At 55.3% G+C, this 17,465-nt stretch overlaps 2 protein-coding genes across 3 annotated transcripts; one reads left to right on the forward strand and one right to left on the reverse strand.

The window, feature by feature from the left end:
• Positions 1–702: 702 nt before the first annotated feature.
• Positions 703–5,556, reverse strand: UTP14A (UTP14A small subunit processome component). 2 transcript variants are annotated; one of them, XM_072334665.1, is made up of 15 exons: positions 5,292–5,556; positions 5,045–5,115; positions 4,872–4,936; positions 4,568–4,710; positions 4,247–4,402; positions 3,624–3,743; positions 3,447–3,541; positions 3,120–3,243; positions 2,953–3,030; positions 2,437–2,851; positions 2,310–2,341; positions 1,959–2,234; positions 1,701–1,888; positions 1,529–1,628; positions 798–1,215 (listed from the first exon to the last, which is right to left on the reverse strand). In XM_072334665.1, exons 1-15 carry the CDS (start codon positions 5,433–5,435, stop codon positions 943–945), a joined length of 2,280 nt encoding a protein of 759 aa, XP_072190766.1. In that variant the 5' UTR covers positions 5,436–5,556; the 3' UTR covers positions 798–942. The 2 variants fall into 2 exon arrangements, with proteins under 2 accessions (XP_072190765.1, XP_072190766.1); XM_072334664.1 differs by having other exon boundaries at positions 703–1,215; positions 1,959–2,341; positions 5,292–5,555.
• A 316-nt stretch (positions 5,557–5,872) lies between these two features.
• On the forward strand, positions 5,873–17,423 carry ZDHHC9 (zDHHC palmitoyltransferase 9). The gene is made up of 10 exons (XM_072336072.1): positions 5,873–5,957; positions 6,210–6,476; positions 11,993–12,153; positions 12,720–12,878; positions 13,828–13,965; positions 14,102–14,150; positions 14,446–14,548; positions 14,703–14,806; positions 15,326–15,491; positions 15,792–17,423. Exons 2-10 carry the CDS (start codon positions 6,310–6,312, stop codon positions 15,894–15,896), a joined length of 1,152 nt encoding a protein of 383 aa, XP_072192173.1. The 5' UTR covers positions 5,873–5,957; positions 6,210–6,309; the 3' UTR covers positions 15,897–17,423.
• The last annotated feature ends 42 nt before the right edge of the window (positions 17,424–17,465 follow it).

Raw genomic sequence — 17,465 nt, forward strand, 5'->3', positions numbered from 1 at the left:
GAGTATGGGAGGCCACAAGTTGTGGGGTAGACTGCCCCAGCCCCAGGGGACAAAGGACATGCCCCCACCCCACAAAGCTGTAGGGAACATATGAGGAGCCAGCCTGGCTGTAGCGCTGAGGCAGAAGGGATGGCCCCAGTGCCAGGGATGCGGTTCCTTGGAACATCAGCAGCTCCAGTCCCCTCCTTCGTTTGGGACGGGGAGTGTTTCTCCAGCTGGCACCAACACAGCACACGTGGGATGAGGTAGGAGGGCTCCCAGCCTGCTCCTGTTTCATTGTACTGCTGCAGCACAGTGCCCGGCCAGGCCCTGGCCCTTGGGGACAACCCTAGGTGCCCCCTTCTGAGGAAAACATGCATGGCTCCAGTCAGGCTGAGCTGTAGGAAGATGTCTGTGCTGGGGCAGAGCCCACTCCCAGCTCACACAGGTCAGGAGCAGGACTGTACCCCACTGTTCACTTAACCACAGTCGTGAGAGCAGGGCAGAAGGCACATGGAGCAGCAGCAGGGCAGGAGAAATGTCACCACGTGGAGCAGGCTGGAAGTCAGATGAAGTTATATACGTAAAAAATGAAGAATCAAAGACAAAATCTAGAGGCAGATGAGATCCAGCCGAGCACTGACAGGGCTGAGGCAGTAGTGGCTCCACCTCCTTTCCACTCCCCAAGCTACACCCCAGCAGTCTGACCTGCAGCAAGCTGTTCACATTACTGTGGGACACAGAGGCCTGCCCTGCATTGGGCCCCAAGGACAGGCAGGAGGGCACCAGCTGTCCTGTCCCTGGGACAGCCACACAGACTGCACGCACACGGCAGCCCAGCACTTTTATTGCCAAGTTAAAAAGCCCTAAGACAGAACCAGGAGCCTCTCTGCAGGAGGGAAGCCCTGGAACACGGCCCCCACCTGCTCCCCAGGTGCAGGGGCCAGGCCTGGCACCCACAGACTATCGTGCTCTCTTGCGGGGGTGGCGAGAGAACTGCTTGTGCTGTTCAGGTGGGGTTTCGAGTGCCAGTTTGGTTCCACTGTCAGCTGTGGTGGCCATGGAGGGGACATCCTCAGCAGAGAGAGGCTGGATGATGTGGCCTGCCCGTGTGACAACACGGGGGGTGGTGAGCTTCTGGAAGGCACGCTGTGTGTTCCACGTCGAGCCCACAGGCATCCGGATGCACCGCTCAAATTGCTGGTGCTTCTCAAAGGGGAAGGGCAGCTCGCTGACCTGCAGGGAGACAGCAGAGGGGGTGATGCTGCCAGTGACCTGGCCCTGCGCTCTAGGGCTGCTTTCATCCCATGTGGACATCGACTTCCACCACACCATGACCTGCTCAGCCCCTGCCCCATGATCCCCTCCTCCCTCCTGCCTTAAGTCTGACGTTTGGTAAGCCTCAGGACAGCTGATACAAGAGCACTCAAGGGAATAGGCCTGTAAATTCCACCTCCTTCACTGCCCCCCCAGGGCTGTCAAAACTAAATGGCCCTTTTACAAGCTGGGAAGCTTCTGTCCAAAGCTTCAGGCCAGCTCCAGCACCCACCTGATGTGCTGCTGCGTGGATGTTGCGCTGCTCACTAATGATAACGTGGGGCAAATGCTGGTCCTTCCTGGGAGGCGCCGGGGCCGGCTTGATCAGAAACCTGCCAGACAGGTGAGGACATCAGATGCCGCAGCAGGGCTGAGGCATGTTGCTGCAGCCCATCCGCACATACCGTTTTATTTTCTTGTTGCTGGGCTTCAGGCCGGTGCCTCCCCACTCGCCCCAGCCAGGCAGAACCAGGTTCAGTGGCTGTGGCTTCGCAGCCTGCTCTGCTTTACGTTTCTCCTGATTGAAGTCAGCGACCACATCGTCCCCAGCAAAGGCCTCCGTTATCACTCCTCGCTGGTCAAAGCCACCCTCCTGCAGAGATGGGAGTTAGAGCTCGGCAGCCAGCATGGCCGCCAGCCCAGGACAGCCCCACACTGCCCACCTCTTCCACAACGACCACAGGTAGGCTGGGGCACTGAGCCTCCTGGAGCTTTCCAGACAGCACAGACTGCAAGTTGATCATTTTCTTCTTGGCTGCTGGTTTCTTGGCAGGCTTTGGTGTAGCTCTGCCTTCCTCCTGAGGGTGTGCTGGCTTCTCTGTGCCCACAGCCTCTGGCTTCTCCTGCTCTGCTGTGAGCTCCTCCGAGGCCAAAGCTTCAATGTCTTCCATTGTCTGCACACGGTGCAGCTGCTCTGACAGCAAGGGCTCCTCCTGGGCCTGGGGAGGAACCTCAGTCACTGGGCTTGCCTGCTCCTCGACAATGACTGGGTGGATGGAGCCATCCCCTGGCACCTGTTCAGGAACTTCTTCCATCTCATGAGCACCTACGCATCAAGGGAACAGTGGAGAAACAGCCACCTCATGAACAGGAGAGGAAAGAGAAGGACAGCTCAATGAAAACACAGCCCTAACAACCCACCTTGCTCTGTGACACTGCAGACACCTGGCAGGACTGTGAGCTCCTTGCTGTGCTGTTCAGGACTCCCTGCCTGCTGCTGCCGTGCTTGCCGTTTCTGATGAAAGTCTTGTAGCAGTGCTTCCTCTTCTGACAGCTCTTCCTCCTCATCTGATGTCTCCTCCTTGCTCTCTACAGCAACTGGCACTGCAGCATCTCCAAGACCCTCTGGCATGTCAGGCTCCTGGGCTGGGTCACTGGGTTTGCCCAGCATCCAGGGATTTGCTTTGTTTGCTCCCACAGAGACAGGAGGGACAACGGCTGTAGAAGTGACGTCCTCCTCAGGCACATCAGCTGGCTCTTCCTCAGGCAATTCTACCCGCACCTTCTGCATCAGCTCCTTGTTCCTGGCCAGCTGCTCTTGCATGGCCTTGCGAGCCTGGCATGGAATCGAAATGTTTCCAACACAGGCCAGAAAAAATATGCCCCCTTACTTGCCCCGCTCTCAGCTGTCTTCCCCTTTCCCAAGCTGCACCTCACCTCCAGGTCATACTTGGCCATAATGGCCCGTGAACGGGCCCATTTCCCCTTGTTCTGGTGCTTGAGACTCATCCGCTCCTGAGGCAGAGGCAAAGAGAAGCATCAGAAAGAACACTCTCAGGAGTAGGGACTTCACAAAGGATGAAGGAGAAGCAAGCAAGCAGCACCTCCATCCTGAGCTGATCCAGCTCCTCCAGCTTTGCCAAGGCAGCCTCGGGGTCTGACTTCTGCAGCATCTCAAACTCCTTTAAGGCCTTGCGTCTCTTGCTTTTCTTCAGCACACGATGGTACCTGCAGCACAAGAGCAGACAGTTGAGGAGCGAGACCTGGCACAGGCACCCAGCCTCTGCTTTGGCAAGGGAGCACTGTTCTGTGCACAAAGGAACACAGCTTCCCAGCAACATTTCAGCTTGACTCTCTGCTTTCCTCCACCTCTTAAGCACTCTCAAGCATTGGGACCCAGATCACTGAGCCCAGCAATGCTATAGCCTTACTTCTTGCTCTTGATCTTCTTCTCTCGACGAGCCTTGGCTTCATAGTAGGACTGCAGGACTCGAGCCTTCTGCAGCTCTGCTCGCCGCCGCTTGGCCTGCCAGCAAACACAGCACAAGGGAAAGCATGAAGGAAGAAGCCTTCATAACCAGAGTGCAGCAGAAGAAAGAACCACTCACCTCCTCCAAGCTCATTGCCTGCAGCGAGGCTTTCTCCTGTGGTGTCAGGAGTGGGTCTGTGATGGGCTGATGTGTTTTGTGGAGCAGACCAAAGATCTCCTGCTCCAGGGGAGTTCGAGGCTGTTGGTGGGACAGAATAGGCAGTGAGACTAGAAGAGGCACAAAAGACTTCAGGAACAGACACCCACACACACCTTCCCATCCTTCCTGATGCCAGAGCACCCCAACAGGAGGGCATAAACAAGCCAAAGTCCCAGGCCCAACGGGAGACAAGGAGAAACCTCTGCACAGGCAGAAGGGTGCTTGTTGAGCTGGGAGCTTGATAAAGACTGCCCTGACCTGGGAAAGCTCTCCAGGGATGAGTAACTCTCCTGCGAAGCAATGCAAACTACAAGGGAACTTGTGTTCAACACTAGAAACATAGCCAAAATTTATAGGCACACAGCCTTTTGTGAACCAAACCCTTTATCTCAAAGAGAAGTGGTTGAGTGCTATGAGCAGGCACCTAGGACATGCGAGGGACTAGGAAACATCAGGCTTTGCTGATGTGATGAATGCTAAATAAAGGTGGGGGGAGAACTGTGCCCAAGAGGTGTCAGCACTGAGCACGTGGCAGCACCCACCTTCCATGCTGAAACCACTTGCTCCAGGGGGGCAACTGCCACAATCTCCTCCTTCAGAGGGAAAACCATCTGCTTTGCTCGGCGGTTCTGCAGAACAACTGGTTGCCACTTGCCAACATCTTTAGAGCTCTTGACATAGGCAGCCTCCCTCACAACCTGCAGATGAGAACAAGAAAGAAAAAGAAGTGAGCAAAGAAGCTGATCTGTGGAACAAGACATGTCAGACAATCAGAGAGACATAGATAGCACAGAGGGGCTAAAAGAGTGCCCCCTTAAGGCTGGGATGCCTTCACTGTGCTGCCTGCCTGCAGCCCTGCATACCCGCTCTGCCTCCTCCTTGCTGAGCGGCAGCTCCACCGCTTTCTTCTGCTTCACTCTGCTGAACTCCTTCTTCACACCACTCAGGGCAGACCGGGAATGGATGGGCTGCAGGAGCTCGGACAGAACAAGTTTCTCCCCAGCACCTACAAGAGACCCCATGCATCAGCACCACCACGGTGCCACCAAGCGGGGCAGCACCAGGGAGAGGCACCTTCACCCCAAAGCCCGACACAGCGTATCAGCGGAGTTCTCCCCAGCAATGGGGAGCAGCCTCCTCCATAGGGGAAGCAGGGAGGGTCCCCACCTTTGCAGCTAACGTTGAACTCAGACACCTGCGCACTGGCCTCGGAGCGCTCGGCCAGCTTCCTGCTGCCAGGACGATAAAGTACGACACGTCAATAACCGCGTGGGAGCGCAGCGTCCCGCCACGTGCTCCAGCAGCCCGGCTGCGGCGGGAACTCGAAGCCCCGCACTTACCGCTTCCGCCCCGTGAGGGCACTGACCGCCTCCAGGAGCTGCTGGTGCCGCCGCTCGCCATCCTCCTGCTCCTGCCGCACCGCGCACACGGTCACCGGGGCGAGGCCTGAGCGGGTGAGGCCCGCTCCCGGCCCCAGCCCCGACCCCGGCCCCGCTCGGTGCCCCCACCAGACCCCGCGGAGCAGCGGGCCGCCCGATGCCGGGGAGCGCAGCCCTGCCCCGCGTCAGCCCTGCGGATCCCGCTCACCTCCTCCTCCTCGCTACCGCTACCCGCTGCCTCGGCGCCCAGCCACTCCTCCGCCATGGCGTCGCAAAGTGCCGTAGAGCGCGACGCTTCCGCCCTGCACGAGGACCCGCACTTCCGCCCGGTCCGTGACGTCACGGTTGCCATGGCAGCGGGGCACCGGCACCGCCTCGCAGAGGGCGGAGCCGCGGCCGAACGGCGGCGGAAGGCCCACGGGGCCGCGCTACGGGTGAGGCGGGCAGTGGCGAATCGCTCGCTGCAGCGGCTCGACGTGACGGTGCGAGAGAGGCCTGCCCTGCCCTGCCCTGCCCTGCCCTGCCCTGCCCTGCCCTGCCCCTTTCCATCCCGTCCCCCTTCGTCTCCTTCCCCGCCCCCCTGAGGGACCCCGGCAGCGCCCGCCCCGCCCCCGCCCCCGCCACGTGCCGGGCTCCGCCCCCAGCCCCGCCTCCCCTTGTTCGCACGGGAGCGTTGGTAACAGCCAGAGATCGACGTCGCGCTCGACCAATGAGAGAGGGAAGAGAGGGGCGGGGAGGCGGGGCGCCGAGCGGCTGTGGACCAATGGCGGGCGCGGCCGCTCCCACAGCGGCGTCGCGGGGCGTGGCGGCCCCTCCCGCGGCGCTGAGCTGCCGTCGGCGCGGCCCGGTCTGGCGCTGCCGACACCGCCCGGGGGTGAGCGGCAGCCGCCTTCCCCTCCCTCCTCCCCTCCCCTCTCTCCTCTCGTTCCTCCCGTCCCGTCCCCGTTCCCGGAGGGCGGGAGCCGCGCTCGGTGGGCCCGGGGCTTTCCGCGGCCGCGCCCTATCCCCCCCCAGCACACACCCAACCGCGGGTTGCCATAGCGACACCCCTGAAGAGAGCCGGGGGGGGGCTGATGTTGGCATGACGACTTCCCCCCTCCCGTGCTGAGCCGCCCTCTCCCCGCAGCTCACGACCCAGCCCAGCCCGGCCCAGGCGGGCCCGAGGATGCCGGGGGCGGCGGAACGGCAGCGCCCGGCCGAGCGGCGGCCCCATTGACGGCCCCGCCATGTCGGTGATGGTGGCGAGGAAGAAGGTGGTACGGAAATGGGAGAAACTGCCGGGCAGGAACACCTTCTGCTGCGATGGCCGCATCATGATGGCCCGGCAGAAGGGCATCTTCTACCTGACGCTCTTCCTCATCCTTGGCACCTGTGCCCTCTTCTTCGCCTTCGAGTGAGTACTGGGGGGGGACGAGGGGGGAGGGAGGGAGTTGGGTGGGGACCTCCTGACAGCGTGCTGCTGTGCCGGGAGGGGGCACGAGGGGCCCTGATGGGGCTTTGTGCCCTTCTTCCCATCACAGTGATGGGCCCGTGGCCTTGGCAAAGAGGGAGGGGATGGGGCCCAGCGAGGCATCGATGCAGTCTGACAGCAGAGGGAGAGAGGTCAGCACCCATCTCACCACCCCAGAGCCGCTGGCAGCATGTGGTGAGGCCCTGCAGCCATTACAGGTGGGCTCTGCCCAAGGGACAGGACCGCTCCCCTCCCCGGGGCCCTCTCTTGAGGGGGCAGCCTAGTTGTGTGCTGATCCCCCCAAAAAACAGACCGTAGCGTGTGTTTGGCTGAGTGCTGCTGTTGTGTGAGGGGGCAGGACAGCTTTTTGGCCTGATCAGGAGGTGTCAGCTTCAACAACAAGAGAACTTTCCTTCCTCGGTCTCCATCAGCGTGTTTTTGTTGGTCTCAGAGCAGTGAAGTCCTGGTGTTGGGTAACACAAAAGCTCCTTAAGGCAGCAAGGTGAATGGAGGAACCTGTTTGTTCTTCCAGTTGTTCTCCCAAATCAATAGCCCAGGTGCCGGGCTGCCCCAGCCCAGGGAAATGGTCTCAACTTGCTCTGGCCTGACACTGCCCTCCGTGTTATGGATGTGGCCTTGGAAGGGCTTTCTGGAAGCCCCACGGAGGCTCTCTCACGTCCCAGCTAACGGGTAGTGCCCGCTGTCAGGCCCCAGTTTGGTACCAGATTGGCTTTTCTGCTTAGTTGCTGCATGGCTTTGCAGCGAGCATCACACAGCTGTAACACAAGCTACTGGGCTCCTGAAATGATTCCTGACTGCGTGTCATAGGTGAACAATGACACTGCTTCCTGATGATGCCCTATCCAAAAAATGGGGCTAAGACTTCCTGCCTTGCAGGAACAATTACTAAGTGTTACTACTCCTGAAACAGTGGCAGTGGTAATTGCTCCCGCTCCCTGCAGAGCCTGTCCCTAGTCTGTGCCCTGCTGCAGCTTGTAAAGTAGAAGTGCCCTATGTCCACAGCCCTGCACGTGTTGGTAGTGACAGCAGTGCAGCCAGGAGCAGAACGGTGTGGGGTTGTGCAGGTGAAGGAGAGGCTGGATAAACCCAAAACACTGATGTGATGATCTCAAAGCACGATGCCTTAAAGCGCTCTGTTTGAGCGAGGTGGTTTTGTTATGAAATTGTCAGTGGCTTTTTGAATGTGGGAGAGGACTGAAATGTTGTCTTCCTAACCAGAAACATTCCACAATGTTTCTGTTTTGCTAACCGTGTTGCAAAGGCTGACAGTCTAGTGCTGGAGCCCTGGTTACCCTTTGTGTTGTCTGTGTGTGTTAAGGTGCTCCAGCGAGAGGGCCTTGGCTTTCATCTATCTGTTTGCTGGGTGTGTTACTCATTCCTTTCAGATTCTTTGGCATTTGCACTGAAATTCACCATTCCCCCCACTGAAGTTTGTTCTACAGTGGACCAATTGGGGGTCGGTAGGGTTCGATTGCAAAGACAAGCAGCCTGCTGGGTGGAGGAGTCCTTTCAGTCCTTGTGTGCTGACTGCAGGGTGCCTCTTTGGAGCGCTTGTTCCATTCAGCTGAATCACTTGCGCAGTCACACCTTGGCTGAGTGAGGCTGGAGGTGCCTGCAGCCAGCCAGCACCGCAGCTCAGTGCTCACCGCCGTGCCGCGCTGGCTCCGATTACAAACGCCGTGGTGTGGATCTGTTGCTGACTGGCATCACACGTCACGAGATAAGCTGCTCGCAGAAGGAGTCCTCCCCAGCCACCAAATGACAGCCTTTCTGCTTTGGCTGCTGCTGGTGGCTTCCCACCCCCTCCACCCCCCGCCCAGTCTGCCGCATCTCTGCTTCAACAGAGCCAGTGAGCGGGTGGTCCGATGTTTTTCTTCTCTTGACCTTAAAGCTGCAGATAGGAATGCTGTTAGAGGGGAGAGGAGGAGGCCCGGAGGATGGAACCGGCTGCTGTACCTGGAGATTGGCCCCTTCATCCTGATGGAGCAGAGGCACTGGGCACCAAGCCCAAGGACAGAGCACAGCTCCTACTGCTCCCAGGCTGAGCTGGTCCCCATGGGGTCGATCCCTGTTGTTTCACTGGGTTTGCTCCACAGCCATAATGTGTCACATAAAATTGTGTTTAATTGGTGTTATTTGAGGCAATTATTGGGTGTGCAAAGCTGCTGTGCTCGGGTGCTCGGTGCCCAGCTGTGCCCACAGGGTTGGATGCAATGGGAAGGACGGGTGAAGCCCTACTGAAACGGCTTTGAGAAGGACAGGAGGGGATAGAACGTTCCCTCTGACTGTGCAGGTTTCTCTTTGTGGTTTGTTGGTGTCCTTGCAAGGGCTGTCCTGCAGTGTCAGGCACCCACTTCTCTTTTTCTTTTGTCTTCAGCTTTTCAGCACAAGCACTTGCCGTTTGTAAATGTTACAGCAAGATAGTGCCCTCCATGCCAGGCTCCTGGCTGTGGGAAGGGGCTGCTGTTTGCTTTTCTGATAACCAAGCTCGTTTATCTTTATGTTTTTTTTCCTACATTCTTAGCTATGTAGAGATTAAAACGTCTTTGTTTTTCGATAAGTTGAGAAGCCTGGGCTGACCCTTCGTGTGACTTTGCCTTCTGTTTATTCTTCTTTCGTAAACCCCAGAGATTCAGGTTTTTGTGCTGTTTGGAGGTGCAGCTGAGCTGGCTTTCCTCTCTGCTTTTTCCTCTCTCTTCTTGTTATGCGTTGTCCAGAGCTGCACAGGAGCCGATCGGTGCTTGTTAGTGTTGTCATGATCTCTGTACTCTGAACTTGATGGCACGCAGGGCTCGGTTCATGCTGCTTGTAAGGACATGTGTCTGTGTGGAGCTTCCCCTGTGTTTTGTGTCTGTGTGGAGCTTCCCCTGTGTTTTGTGTCTGTGTGGAGCTGCCCCTGTGTTTCTGCATTACCTGCCCTTTCTCTTGCACTTTGCAGATTACTCTTCTGCACCGCCAGCATTCCCCAGGCAGACCCTGGTGCTGCCTAATTGCTGATGGGACTTTGGGCACATTGGGAGCACCCAGCATGTGCTCTCGGTGTGACTGTACTCCAATATGTGGTTTTGCTGTCCCTGCTGACTGATGGGGATGGTTTCTTCCAACAGCTCCAGCTGTGCCGCAGCGTGGTGAATGACCCCCAGCCCAAAGTGCTGTGCTGCAGACACTGCTCAGGTTTTCCCCTCCCTCTAGGCTGTGCTGGATGTGCTGGCTGCAGCACGGCTTCCCAAGTAGCCTCAATGTCACCAGGATAGCAAGCCTTAAAACTCGCAGCACTTCCATCTGTTGCTTCTGGCTGCTCCCCCCTCCCCTTTCTAATGGTCTCTTTGTTTCAGTCTTTCTCACCCCCCTCCCATGGCACATTGTAATAGTGCTGTTATTGTCTGATATTAGATGACAAAATGCTCCAGAACACAGATACTGCTCTGGGAGGAGGAGCCATATCCTGACATCCCAACAGTATGTCTCTGTTGGCGCTTTGCTTTCCCAAACAAAAGCTCTTTAAAATGTCTGTTACTTAGCGGTGTAAATGAATTACCAAGCTTAATCATGCTGCAAAGCATGAACTGAAGAATCCCAGCACAGTGAGTACCTGGCTGCCTCCTCGTCCCTGCTGAGCCAGGACCCAGCCTGCTCTGCATGGTGCTGTTTCCCTTGCTGCAGTGGAGAGGACAGTCATGCACTCATTTTCTGTCTCCTAGAATCACAGCCTTCTTCCCATTTCCATGCCACGTGCTGTGGTAGCAGCATGGTGCAGGCTCGGCTCTGCCTCCCCACACTGCTGCATTCCTTGCAGAAGTGCCCAGGAGGTGGTCAGCAAGCTGCAGATCGTATCCATGCTGGTGCTTGTGCACAGGACCTCTGCTGTAAAGCTTCATTCTGTGCCTGAAGCACACCCAGCACACATCACATGCTTGCAGGTAGTAAATCTCTGTGCTGAAGGAACTTGTGAAGGTGTCGGTGTGTGGCTGAGGCTGGGAGCTCTGGCACTGTTTCAGCTCGGCTTAATGCAGTTCATGAATCCTTTCTCTAAGCCCATAACGTGCTCCTGTTGTGACAGTGGCTATAAAAGCTGTCCTGTCAGCTGGACAAGGGTCACTTTGCAGCCCTTTGGGACAGACCGTGTGCAGGAGTGAATGTATTCCTTCCCAAAACAGGACCCAAGGTTGCTGTTTAATTGCGAGTTGACTTGCAGCTCTCTCTCTAGACTTTGTCCTTACAAAGGGAAAGCAAAGTTATCTCGGGCTGCATTGAGGCAGTAAGCCCAACCCTCCCGCTGCTCGCTCTGCCTTTGCAAACTTGGAGCTCCTTACTCCAAGGGTTGTGCTGTTTTGAGTAACTGCAGAGCTGGTAGTGTCTAAAATTAACGGTGCTGGTTGAGGGGATGGGCCCTACGTGTCACTGTGGCCAAAGCGTGCCGTGGTGTGTGGTCTGTCTGTGCTTTGCTGCACACAAGGGACAGGCACCAGAGTTGAGCAGCAGCACGTGGAAATCTGTTGAGCTTTCCTGCAGCAGAGGGTGAGTTTGCAGAATTTGTTGCTGCAAAGGTGGCAGAACTTCGCCCCAACACAGCAGGCTTTTGTGAAGGAACGGAGGTAAAAATGTATGTTGTATCAGTCTGATGCCATTCTAAACCATGATTTCTGTACACACCTTCTGTGTGGCCTGTGCTGAATCACCCGTGGAGACATTTACAGGTATCCAGAAGAATCATGAGGCATAATGGGATTATTTTCCTTTGTCCTTTTGCACTGCCTCGAACAACAGGATTATCAACACAAATTTCTGCTTGGGCCTTTCTGTATGCGTAAAGCAAACAAACCTCAGGCCGTGTTTCCTCTCTCAGGAACACACACAAGAGAAAGTTCCTACTTCATTTGAAACTTCTTTTGAGTCCTTTGCCTCAGAAAAGTCAAGGGAAGCCAGATGTCTTGTTGCACAGGGACACTGCACTTGTATGTGAATCTGTCCTGAGAAGGAAAGGTGGTGCTGAAAGCTGCCTGTATGTGGGACAGCCAGAGATTCCTATTGCTCCAGTGCATGTCAGTGCCCGTGGGCTTTCAGAAAAGCCTTTGGGTGCTTCTCCTGTAAGGTATGCCCACTTGGCAATGGCTGCCATGGATATCCTTTAGGCAGGATCCCTCGAGCTGGCGGTTTGTTTCTGTTGTCACCTGTGACTGGGAAAAACAGGAGCTGGAAACAAAGCAAAGTGCTCAAAAGTGTACTGTGTTCTCCCTGGTTAAATGCATGGTGCACCTCTGGTCGTAGCTGGCTGTTAGAGCTGCCCCAGCGATGCTGCCTCTTTGGTGGTGGGATTGGAAGGAAGCCCTGAACAACTTCAGAAATGTCTGCATTTCGATGATGTGCCAGGATTTGAGGTCCTGGCCTGGACAGCTCTTACTGTGATCCAATTCAGTGCTTCCTGTCTTCTTCTGCAGGTGTCGGTACCTGGCAGTCCAGCTCTCTCCAGCCATCCCCGTGTTTGCAGCTGTTCTCTTCCTGTTTGCCATGGCCACACTCCTGCGGACGAGCTTCAGTGATCCTGGGGTGATCCCGAGAGCCCTGCCTGATGAAGCAGCCTTCATTGAGATGGAGATTGGTGAGTGCTAGACCAGCCCAGCTGGTGATGGCTGGAAAAGTTTTGATGTTTCTGGCATAGTTTAACTTCTCTGCACAGCTTTATTCCTCGTTGAGCCTCCAAAAGTCCCAGACTGGGCATCTTACAACCTGAGGGCTAATTCTGCTTGGCTGAGTCACAGAGAGATGGTGCAATATTCCTTTCTGGCAGCCTTTTCACACACAGTTTTCTCTGTCAGTAGCTGTGTACGTAAGCTCAGTTTGCTCTTCGTAAGGAGTGCAGGAAGCTTGATGCAGGACCTGTAATTCTCCAAGTAAAAAGGAAATTTGGCAGGTGAAGGTCTGCTCAGTGATTTATGTATTTTATGTTTTTTACCTTCCCCACACACTTATGAAAGCTCTGGCATCTCTTCTTCCGGCTCCAAGCTGGCAGGTTGGCTCTGGAGTGTGTGAGCAGAGTTGTATCCACTCGCTCTAGACCCAGCAGGTTCTGAGCCAGCAGGTAGGAAAAGCAGGGAGGAGAGTTTACTGCTCTACTCTGGTCATGTCGTAGCAGCAGTCTGATCTCTGCTTGGTTCTCACTCTCAGAGGCCACCAATGGGACCGTGCCACAAGGTCAGCGCCCACCCCCACGGATTAAAAACTTCCAGATCAACAACCAGATAGTGAAGCTGAAGTATTGCTACACGTGCAAGATCTTCCGTCCACCCCGTGCCTCTCACTGCAGCATCTGTGACAACTGTGTGGGTGAGTAAAAGAAGCAGTGGCTGCTCCTGCATCCGGGTGCTCGGTGAGAGTCTTTGGAAAGGAGCAGGTGAAGATCTGCACTCAGTCTCTTTCTGCATCCTGTCTCATGCTGCACATGCTTCCAGCAGTGATGGAGGAAGTCCAGCATGGTGCTGTCTGAACAGATGGGGACAGTCTGCCTCATCTTAAGCCCGAGGAGCTTGAGATTTGCTCAGAAACCTGAAGCCAGATGGTTTGTCTTTGCCAGCATCTCTTTGGCAATAACTACTCTTATATAAGTCTAAGTTATCTGTGTAAACACACAATCCATTTTCGAGTTTCACTGAACTGCTGGGCTGGAGGATTCCAGTGAAGAGCTACAACTTGTGTGGAAACAACTAATTGGGCTAGGTGGGAGACTGTGCTCTTCCAACAAGTACCCTCTTTTTGTCTTGTCTCTTTCCTGTTGCCACAGCAGCTCCCTTAGTCCTTGTATGTGCCATAATTACCTCATATTCCCCTTTTGAATCCATCACCTGTTTGACGTTTACACAGTCTCTTGAACCCTGTTGTAATGATTCCAGTAGGAGTGAAGCAGCATGTGGGTTAAATGAGAATTACTGAACCCCCAAACTTTCAGCCAACCTGTGTGCTGTAAAAGCTATTACACCTCAGGTCATTGGGAGAGAAGAAGTACATGGGGCTGAGCTCTTAAATTCTAGCTTAATGTGCAAACTGACTCAGTAGAACAGTTTCACACTCTTTTTGCCTGGCCTCCACTGCTCCCTCTGGAATGGAGCATGATACAGAGCCTTGAGTTAGCAGGGAGGTTGCCTTGTTAGCCCAAAGAGTCCTTGTCAGCTGCATAAATTTCTGAGTTCATGGTACAGAAATAAGCACCTGGAGGCAGGTGCTATGGTTGGACAGGGTTATGTTGGAGCAGCACTGATTTCCGTCTTTGCTTTCACAGAGCGCTTTGACCATCACTGTCCTTGGGTGGGCAACTGCGTGGGGAAGAGGAACTACCGCTATTTCTACCTCTTCATCCTCTCGCTGTCACTCCTCACCATCTACATCTTCACCTTTGACATAGTCTACGTAGCACTGAGTGAGTCTGGCTGGGCTGTCTGAGGGTGAGGGAAGATGTTGGTAATGTTGTGAACCCAGAATTAACAGGCTGTGAAAGGGAGCTGGACTCGTTGTGATGTCCCAGAGACCAAATGTCTCTTTCCTTATATTGCCAGAATCTCTGAAGATTGGGTTCCTGAACACATTGAAGGAAACCCCAGGGACATATCCTTCCCACAGTGCAAAGGGGTTGGCTTCTCCTAAGCTGGTGGGGGAAGTGTGAGCTGCATTATGGAGGGAATGGAGTCCTGATGCCTAGGCTTCTCTAAGGAGTTTTTCAGGGCTTCCCTCCTTTCCTCCTTGATTTACAAGGTAATAAGCAATTTTAGTGGCTTTTGGGAGGGGTATAAAACAGAAAACTGCCTGAGTGAAGAAAAGAAACTGGACCAGTGTGCCTGGGTGGTGTGACTCAGCTGGGGTTTGACTCTCTGCCTGATTCCTAGTCCTTAACTGTTCTCACTGTACTGGAGGTGCTCATCTGTTTCTTTACCCTGTGGTCGGTGGTGGGGTTAACTGGGTTCCACACCTTCCTGGTGGCACTGAATCAGACAACCAACGAAGACGTAAGTAGAGTCTTTCCGTTCCCTTGAGTATCCCCATCTCTCTTTGCTTCCTCTACGTGTCAACCATTGCATCCACCTTGCTGAGTTGCCCTGCTCGTGCTACAGCTGGGAGCAGGTGTGGATGGAGCATACCTGATCTTGTGTCCTGTCACAGATCAAGGGTTCCTGGACTGGGAAGAACCGCGTGCAGAATCCCTACAGCCATGGCAACATGGTGAAGAACTGCTGTGAGGTACTCTGTGGGCCTCTGCCCCCCAGGTATGTTACTGATGGAAAACCTTGCTGTTGTTGCTCCAGATCCTGGGACCCAGAGGAGTTCCTCTTGTTTGGGTGCAAGACCCGGCTGCCTTTCTCCCAGCACCATGTGCTGAGAGCTTCTGGAGTTCCTTTGGGCTACAGCCTGATGCTCCAAGGAGGAAGGCCTTGTGTTGCCTTCTTTGCATGTTTCCAGTAATGTGCTCCTGAAAAGCGTGTTTGGGAAGCAGGGGAGGGGTGAATACCCCCTCTCTGGACCATCACATGGAGAGGAAGGAGGCTGTTTCCAGGGCACTTGTTTTGGTGAACTCCCACTCTGAACTGGGCTGCTCTTCAGTGGGCTTGGTTTTCCTAGCAGGAACATTGGCACTGTAAACTAGGATGGGGTTGTGCGTAGCCTGTTTTGGAGTCAGAGAGCCTGTTCCCTTAACTTCTGTCTTCAATCAGCAGTTTTCCTGCTAGGAAGAGAAGCTGACACAGATGAGGTGCATGTCTCTTAGCAGTGTGATTCTGTTCTTGCAGCGTCTTGGACAGACGGGGCATTTTGCAGCAAGAGGAGAATGCAGCTCAGGAGGAGACGTGCACACGGGGACCCAGTGCTCAGGAGCCCACTGCTGCTCAGGGCCCTGGTGGGCAGGCAGAAGAGAGCAGCACTCAGCAGGATGGCAGCCTTCCTCACCCGAGCGCCGTGAGTGATCCTTTCTGTACAGGCTGGGCCTACTCCTGCTCGGGTTCAAGCAGCTTATTTCCCTAGCAGAAACAGTCCAGACTGCTCCAGCTGGAGCAATCCTGTGCTCCAGATCTTCATGGAGCTGATGTTCTGCCTCTGTGGTGGACCTTTGCTTCCCATTTTCCCAAGCACAGCTGAGAACTCTGCCTGGTGGGGCTGGAGGCAGGGGCTGCAGGGCAGCGGGTCCACATCTTTGTGCACAGACACGCTCTGTACAGAGGTGCCTTCATGCAAGTCACTGCTTTTTTCTCTCTCCAGGTCCCTGTGCCATCCCTGAGCAACACTGAGATGCCAGAGGAGAAGCAGCTAACAACTGGGGAGCTCCCAGCCCTACCCCAGGTTCCTGGGCAAGCAGAGCACTAGCACTCTGCTTGAAAGGGAGAACTTTCTTGTTTTGTTGAATCAAAGCTGGAAGTGATTGAGGAGAGGAGGAGATGGTCTGGATGGCAGGCAAATGATTCCTCACAGCCGTTTTGCTTTAGTCATTATTCATCTTGATGTGCAGATGGTGCAGGCTGGTGCTGGCCTTGCATGGTGGCCAAGGATAACGAGCACCAGTGGCCCACCGTGATCACTGAGGGGCACTCCCCACCACTGGGGCTGGTCTCCCTGCAGGCCGAGGCAGGAACTCTTGCTCTGCAGGTTGTCTTCAATGCTAAATACCAGCTTGGTGGTCTGAGCTGTCCCCATGTCTTGGATGCGACATTAGGGCCGGCCTGTGCCCTGCTGCTGAGGAATCCTGATGGAAGGGGAATGCGATTTATGGCAGTCATGTCCTCTCTCCCCTCCTCCCTCCTTCCTCTAATCTGTGGCATTGTTTTATTGGTGAACGTGGCAGGGGTTGTCAGGAGACATTGTGGTGTCAAAAGGGCCCAAAAAACTGGGAAGGTGTTCTGCTGGCAGTGGTTTCTCAAGTCGTTTCCTTCCTGTGCTCCCTCTTCACACGACTCAGCAGGTGTGAGAGCAGCGGTGGTGTGGGCCCTCCTTGGCATCTTTCCCTGCAGCTCACGTGTACCGGGGTGGGGGAAGGAGTAGAGGGCAGCCTGCCTTCCTGCTGCTTGTCTTTGTGTGCACAGTGTGCCCAGCTGTCTCCTGGCCTCATGCTGGGCTGAAGGTGCTGCTGGGTGCCTGCGCCCTTCCCTGCTGGGCTGCGTCACACAGCTCAGCCGCTGCTCCATGCAACCTCAGCCCAATTCTGTGTGGTGTTGTCATGTCCCCCTGCCCTCACCCTGCATTTCTCAGCCATCTTTGACCGGCTTTCAGAGCCTTCCCCCTTCCCCCTGGGCTTTGCTGGCTGTTCCTACTGCACGAGGAAGGACGAGAGGTGGTGAAGACCCTGGTACCCATTTCTCATTGCCGCTCTCCCTCTCCAGGTCCCTGCAGAGGCTGGAGCTGGAGGGAAGGTGTCTTTGTGTCCCAGCAGCTCGCCATGCCTCCCATCTGGGAGTGCTCCGTGCTGCAGTACACTCCTCCTTCCCTGCCCTCCTGCCTCGTGCTGCTTCCAGTAGTGATGTGGGATGGAGAGGAGGGCAGCCTGGTTGCTGCAGCTGCCTGGAAGGAGCTCTGGGATCCCTCCTGGAGCAGCCCCACTGCCCTTGCACACCTCTCCTGCCTGCACCAATGCTCTACTGGCCAAATCTCAAAGTCATTGCAGGGGGAAAAAAAACAACAAGTGTCTTTTGGGGGGGTGTACTAATCTATTTTCTAACTCAGTGTGTCAAGTGCTGCCTGCTGGGCTGTCACGGATGCTGCCTGCACCTGTGGTTCCTGTCTGCTCTGTTCAGGTTCTTGTGAAGGAAGTGGGGGAAGGGTGAGGGTTGTTTTTTCTTCTTCTTCTTTTCTTTTTTTTTAAAAACAACAAAGGAAACTTAATTGCTTTGGAAAATGGCTGAGCTGTCGCCTCTGCCTCTGTTTGTCTGTGCTTCCCCAAGT

This window comes from Excalfactoria chinensis, chromosome 4 (genome assembly GCF_039878825.1).
Source record: "Excalfactoria chinensis isolate bCotChi1 chromosome 4, bCotChi1.hap2, whole genome shotgun sequence".
NCBI lineage: Eukaryota > Metazoa > Chordata > Aves > Galliformes > Phasianidae > Excalfactoria > Excalfactoria chinensis.

What these genes read in the sequence shown, in the direction of transcription:
- ZDHHC9 (XM_072336072.1), top strand. Translation starts at nt 6,310, where the DNA reads ATGTCGGTGATGGTGGCGAGGAAGAAGGTGGTACGGAAATGGGAGAAA. An exon ending in ATCAGACAACCAACGAAGAC is followed by an intron (nt 14,549 to 14,702) that starts GTAAGTAGAGTC and finishes GTCCTGTCACAG; the next exon opens with ATCAAGGGTTCCTGGACTGG. An exon ending in GCCTTCCTCACCCGAGCGCC is followed by an intron (nt 15,492 to 15,791) that starts GTGAGTGATCCT and finishes TTCTCTCTCCAG; the next exon opens with GTCCCTGTGCCATCCCTGAG.
- UTP14A (XM_072334664.1), bottom strand. Translation starts at nt 5,435, where the DNA reads ATGGCAACCGTGACGTCACGGACCGGGCGGAAGTGCGGGTCCTCGTGC. An exon ending in CTGCAGTGTCACAGAGCAAG is followed by an intron (nt 2,342 to 2,436) that starts GTGGGTTGTTAG and finishes CTTGATGCGTAG; the next exon opens with GTGCTCATGAGATGGAAGAA. An exon ending in TCCACGCAGCAGCACATCAG is followed by an intron (nt 1,216 to 1,528) that starts GTGGGTGCTGGA and finishes GTCTCCCTGCAG; the next exon opens with GTCAGCGAGCTGCCCTTCCC.